We start from the raw sequence: 6,396 nt of genomic DNA, 5'->3' as shown, positions 1-6,396 counted from the left end.
CTCTCACATTCTTCTCCCCGCATTTCAATGCTCCCCTCTGGGCGACGCCTCCGCTGCATTTCCTGCAGGACCGAGAGGAGGAGGAGCGCCACCTTTGTTATTATCTCACTCTTATTGCCTGTTTATGCCCTGGCCTTATCCTCATCGACATGCTGCTCTGTCGTATCTTAATTGGGGATAATTAAAATTTTCTGATTCTTTTCGTCTGACCTGATAAATCCGCTGCATGCGCGCGCACTGTTTGTCCCTCCGCTCCTCCCGTCCTGGCTTTACGAACCCGGATGTTGTTGGAGCGGACTCTGGGTTCAGAGTCCAGTCTGGAGCCGAACTCCGCTCCGCGAGTCTCCTCTCAGCTCCTCCGCCGTCATGCACAGGCTGAAGATCATTTCCGGACACCTGCGTCCCGGCGGCTCGTCGAACTTCAGGCGGGACTTACGGAGGTCGGACTGCGGCTCGGCGACAGCGGCGAGCAGTCGCAGCTCCCCGGAGGACGTGGTGGTGGTTCACGGCCGCAGGACCGCGATCGGAAAGGCCAAAAGGGGAGGCTTTAAGGTGAGTGCAGGTTACCTGCCAACTGTGGCGAAGGTGAGGCCAGAAAACCACGAAGTTTGCTTTACGGCCGTTTTTACGGTGATTTTCACTGGTTTTAAGCTGCAGTTCCGAGGAAACTTAATATGACGCCCAGTTAAGTCTCTTTATCATTAATCTTACTTTTTATTTCAGATTATTTTCTTTAGACGCGCTTTATTTAAGCAGGCGGCTTTAGGTTCAGAGCAGCTGTTGTTTGATCAGTTTTCTATTTAGAAACAAAGTTTACATGGATGTAAATACAAAGAAAATTCTCACAACAGTGTTTTATATATAAATTATTTGAATGTGTTGTTTGACGCAGATTATTTTCTGTGAGGCTGACAGCGTGTGGTCAGGATGACCTTTGACCTCCAGTCACAGCGCCTCACTTTATTAATATTTTTAAGGTTGAAATTCGGGCTCAAAGTTTAAACGTGTTTTGCTGTGGTGGGCGCTGTGGGATCTTTATTTATTTTCTGCTTTGCTGTGAATAAAGTTCTGTTTAACTCTTTCCGCACCTCCAGGACACCACGCCTGACGAGCTGCTGAGCGCCGTGATGTCGGCCGTGCTGAAGGACGTCGGACTGTCGCCTGAGCGGCTGGGAGACGTCTGTGTGGGTGAGGCTTTGTCCTTCGCGTCTGCTCTGATGTGTCGGCTGACTCACCTGTCTGCAGGTAGGTGAAGATGTAACCTCTGTCTGTTCAGGTAACGTGCTCCAGCCCGGCGCCGGCGCACTGATGGCCCGAGTGGCTCACTTCCTCAGGTGAGTCTGACGCCTCTGACACTCTCCTGCTGTTTGTCTGCGCTCCTCACCGCTCCGTCCTCCTTTCAGCGGCTTCCCTGAGTCGGTGCCCGTCTACACGGTGAACCGGCAGTGCTCCTCCGGCCTGCAGGCGCTCTTTAACGTAGCAGGTAACGCCGCCGTGCTCCCACTAACCCAACCGCCCGGTTTTTACCCGAATGACCGAATTCTGACCCGTGTGTGCAGGAGCCATCAGGAGCAGAGCCATCGACCTCGGCCTCGCCTGCGGGTGGGTTTAACACTCGATCCAGATGTTGTTAAAAAATTGCTCAAGTAAAGCTGAGAGTTTTAAACATGAAGAATATTTTTCATGTAAACAGGTGAAGTTTAATTTTTTTAAATAAACACACATAATGAACTATTTTACTTTTCTTAGCTAATTTATGACATGTACTATGCCATCGATGTACGGAGGCCCAGTTCTGCCAATAATTACCTCATAATTCATTAAAATGTTTATTATAAACAGTGAGTGAGTAGATGGTCGTGGTTTTAAAAAGTCCAAATCTGTTTTCTTCCTCTAAAAATTCTTATTTGAAATAAAATTAAGGAGTCAGGAAAATTACAGGTTAGACACAAACAGTTAATTTAGATCTCTTTGAACTTTAATCTGACACAATAATAATAATCATAATAATAATAATAATAATAATATCTGAATTTATAAAAAGTCACATTTGATTTAAAAACTAAACACAAATTGATCAAAAGTACATTAAAGTGGACATACCATAATAATCCTGAGCAGATCACAGTCATGGTCATACACTGGGATTAAGCTCCTATGGCAGCGTGTGGACACGTTAACCGTTTTTATGACACACTGACAGAAGTGATGCGTTTCCTGTTTGTTTGCAGCGTGGAGAGCATGTCGCTGCGAGGGATCGGTAACCCGGGCGACCTGAGCTCCAGGCTGATGGACAACGACAAAGCCAGAGACTGCATCATTCCCATGGGGTGAGACGCTTTATAATTCCAGATGTTGTTTATGATCGTCGACGCGCCGAGCATCGGCGAATCAGATTGTAGATCCTGTCCAGCTGAAAGGAGGACGTTTCAAATGATTTGTTGTTGTGGTTTCATAATTTATTGTTCCTGATTTCGCTGATAAACACTAATTATTCTCACACAGTGCTGCATGTGTGAGCAGACGTTCTGATCATAACCAGCTGCAGAATTTATCCTGAAGTGATTCAAAAATGAGTCGCGTCACTCCTGACAGGCGTCATTTTGTCGGTTACCGTCTATAAAAAGCTGAAATATGACTCCCAGCTGAAATGTTAACGGTTATTTTTGTCTTAACTGAGACGTGTCGTGTTTGTTCTGCAGCATCACGTCGGAGAACGTGGCAGAGAGGTTTGGCGTCTCCAGAGAGACGCAGGACGCCTTCGCGCTCCGCTCCCAGCAGAAGTAAGAACGTCTCAGCAACACGCAAGAATCTCCTGCTCCATATTTTCACTCCGCGCGTGACATAAATAATCCGCTCGGTCCATCCCCACTTTAAGGCCAGCCCCCTTTAACTTTCCTCTGATTGGCTGCCTGGAAGCTTCTGTCCCCTCTTCTGTGACATCACAGAGATGCAAGAGCAGAAAAAACTTGAGTGTTTAGAGCAGCCAAGTCAAACAAACTGACGCATGTTTAGGATTGTTTCTGTTTCCATTGCAACCAAATCCCGGTCCTTCCTCCACACAGTGCGGCGCGGGCGCAGAGGGCGGGTCTGTTCGACCACGAGATCGTCCCCGTTACCACCAAGTTTGTGGACGACGAGGGCAAAGAGCGTCAGGTGACGGTCAGCAGAGACGAGGGCGTGAGACCGGGGACGACGCTGGAGGGGCTCGCCAAACTGCGGCCGGCCTTCAAGCCCGACGGCAGCACCACAGCAGGTCAGAGTGCGGGCGGGGCCGCAGAATGAATCTCGCTCGGCCGTCAGGAGCTCACGTGCTCGTTTGTCTCAGGTAACTCCAGCCAGGTGAGCGACGGCGCGGCGGCCGTCCTGATCGGTCGCAGGTCTGCGGTCGAGGCGCTGGGTCTCCCGGTGCTGGGGGTCCTGAGGGCCAGCGCGGTGGTGGGCGTCCCTCCTGATGTGATGGGCATCGGACCGGCGTACGCCATCCCGGCAGCGCTGCAGCAGGCAGGTAGGAAGTGTTTGTACGCCGACGTGTCCTCCTCCGACTTCAGATTAAGATTCATGAAAGACGTAATTAACCCAGAGATCTTTGTTCCAGTATCGTTAGCATGTTTCCTACAGGTTCCTGCCTCCTCCTAAAGCTGGGAGGCGGGGCTTAGCTCACCCGTGAACGTGGAGGAAAGTGTGAGTTTGTCCAACATGTCTGAGTTCTTCTCTCTGCAGGACTCTCTGTGGCGGATATCGATGTGTTTGAAATTAACGAGGCCTTTGCAAGTCAGGTGAGTTCAGAGACGACGTATCGCTTCAGGCAGGTAGCTACTCTCTCCAAACGAACACTCCTGCCAGCAGGGGGCAGCATGTGAGTCTATGTGTGTGTGTGTATAAACTCAATCCCTTTTTTAGTCTTATTGACGGGTCGCACACTGGCGTGGTGGGCAGCACGGTTGCACCACAGCGAGAAGGCGGGGCCTCTCCGTGTGGAGTCTCTGTCTGTGGGGGTTCTCTCCGGCTTCCTCCCACAGTCCAAACAGTCAGTGGGGTTAACTGGTGATTCTAAATTGCCCATAGGTGTGCGTGTGAATGGTTGTTTGTCTCTCTGTGTTGGTGGTGGATTGGCCACCTGTCCAGGGTGACCCCGCCTCTTGCCCTATGGTAGCTTGGATAGGCTGTTAAGGATACGTGGAAGAGAATGGATGGATGGTCTTACTGACCAATCAGAGTCAAGCATGATAACATTGTTTTTAAATAAATATCACAGTGACTCTGTGCGCCACCTTGTGGTACAGTGTTGCAGTACGGCCCGAGTTCAGCTTCAGTCAGTATCTCTTTAACACAGTACAGATAAAGTATGAAGTCATCAAAGCGTTTCCACATGCAGGAATTTACCCTTTGACCTCTCAGTCTCCAGACTTTGTTCATTTGCTTTTGTCTTTTTAAATAAAGATTATCACTTTAACCTTTGGCCTCCACCTCTGTCTCGCTGCTGGTGGTGGCGTTTCCTCTCAGGTGGTGTACAGCGTGGAGAAGCTGGGGATCCCGCCGGAGAAGGTGAATCCGAACGGTGGCGCCATCGCTCTGGGTCACCCTCTGGGCTGCACCGGCGCCCGGCAGGTGGTGACGCTGCTCAACGAGCTCAAACGCAGAGGCAGGAGGTCGGTGTCGACGGTCACGCGTTCGCCTCCTCGTACGTTTGGAAACGTGTTCTCACTGTCGCCCTCTTGTGTTCCCCGCAGGGCGTACGGCGTTGTGTCCATGTGCATCGGGACCGGGATGGGAGCTGCCGCCGTCTTTGAATACCCCGGAGCGTAGCTGCTCAGACTGACCCGTCGCCTGAAACGCATCGATCAGTCGAGGCCCGTCACGTGACCAATGGAGTCGCTTCTGTCTCGGTCGCCCTTCATGTTAAACTGTTGGAACATTTCTAACTGCAGCTGATTCCGTGCCTTTGTTTCCTGATGATTGATCATTGATAAATCAGCAAAGATCAATAACTCACATTTACTTCCTGCTAGCTGAGCTGCTCAGCACGACTGTGACATTCAGAGCTGCATCAGGTTCAGGTGTCTCGGTGACGCTCTGAAGGACCGATCCAAACCAGTGACTCTGCCTGTAATCTGTAAGAATAAAACATTTCCACATCACCTGATGTCTCTGAGGTCTCGACTGTTTAGACTTCACCGTCCCGTTTCGTGGTGTTCTCTTACCACCAGGGTGCGCCGTTAGTGAAACGTCACAGTTTTCACACTGAAGCATCATGGAGGTCTCGTGTTTATTCTCACCACCTCTGAGGTGGATGTGATCAGCCTGGGAGGAGCAGGTAACTTGGCAACGACGGGCATGTCCTAGCAGCGTGACTCTGAAGTGCTGGACTGTTTGTAGGTTTTCTCCCCAACAAACAACAATGTCGACGAAATGTTTTGCGCCATCAAAGGCAGCTGTGCAGCAGCACCTGAAAGGCAGAGGACGATGCTAACCATCGCACAAAAAGTTGGACTTCTCGCCATGCTAAGGGAAGGTAGAAGTTACTGTTCTTGCTTCCTCTACTTCCGTACCGTTGATTCGTTAATGTTGAATTCTCTGCAGCTGCTCTACTCTCATGTTCTGGACCTGAAAACAGGGTTTGACCTTTGGTTTCATCCTATGATACTGGACTCATTTTTCTACGTAGGTTTGAACTTTGAGAGTTTAAACAAGAAAGAAAAGTGTGACAATGTTCACGCCTGTCTGAGAAAAGAGTATAAAGTGTGCAGTGAGGGGTTTGACAGCCTTAAAACATCTATAATCATTGTAAAAAATAAAGTTGGCTACTTCGTGGATTTCACCTATCGCGGCTTATTTTTGGAGCGTAACTCCTGCGATAAACGAGGGACCGCTGTACCACCCTACCAAGTCTCTTGCCCTTTGACCCCCAAATTTTCTTGATCCGTCTCTGTCTTGAAAGAGTAGTTGTCAAACAGCTAACAGATCATCTGCAGAGGAATGGCTTATTTGAAGAGTTTCAGTCAGGTTTCAGAGCCCAGCACAGAAACTGCATTGCTGTCATCTCCCTTCTGATGTCTTAGTTCTTCGCTGCGACTCTCTGCGATTCGGTTTCTAGGGCCGCCCTTTTCCCTTCCAGCTACAATATCCCCGTTTCCCAGTAATCTCTGCTGTTCAATAAAAACTCTTGTAAATATTTACACAGTGTGTTTGTGTCCACGCTTTGTGCGAACCTGAGGTTCATGACAGGATGATGGACCTGCTCGGCAGGAGAAAAACAGGAAGACACCGGCTTTATTTTGTCCAAAGTAAATGAAGATCCTCACCTGTCTGTGGCAGGAAGGCTAACTGTAATGCTCGTTTCTCAAAGGATAAAATAAGTTGATTTAATCACAGCTTTGATTAAATCACAGCTTT

General features: G+C 49.3%; 1 protein-coding gene across 1 annotated transcript; it reads left to right on the top strand.

Moving 5' to 3' along the window:
- Window positions 1–244: 244 nt before the first annotated feature.
- Window positions 245–4,896, top strand: acaa1 (acetyl-CoA acyltransferase 1). Its single transcript, XM_080881289.1, has 12 exons — window positions 245–552; window positions 1,095–1,188; window positions 1,277–1,334; window positions 1,404–1,483; window positions 1,560–1,602; window positions 2,232–2,330; window positions 2,703–2,783; window positions 3,066–3,256; window positions 3,329–3,508; window positions 3,724–3,779; window positions 4,507–4,652; window positions 4,734–4,896. The coding sequence occupies exons 1-12, from the start codon at window positions 367–369 to the stop codon at window positions 4,807–4,809; spliced, it is 1,290 nt and encodes a 429-aa protein (XP_080737415.1). The 5' UTR covers window positions 245–366; the 3' UTR covers window positions 4,810–4,896.
- Window positions 4,897–6,396: the final 1,500 nt, after the last annotated feature.

This window comes from Rhamphochromis sp. 'chilingali' (genome assembly GCF_963969265.1).
Source record: "Rhamphochromis sp. 'chilingali' genome assembly, chromosome: 4".
NCBI lineage: Eukaryota > Metazoa > Chordata > Actinopteri > Cichliformes > Cichlidae > Rhamphochromis > Rhamphochromis sp. 'chilingali'.
Note: the sequence above shows the minus strand (reverse complement) of the source record. Positions and strands in the feature narration are given on the sequence as shown.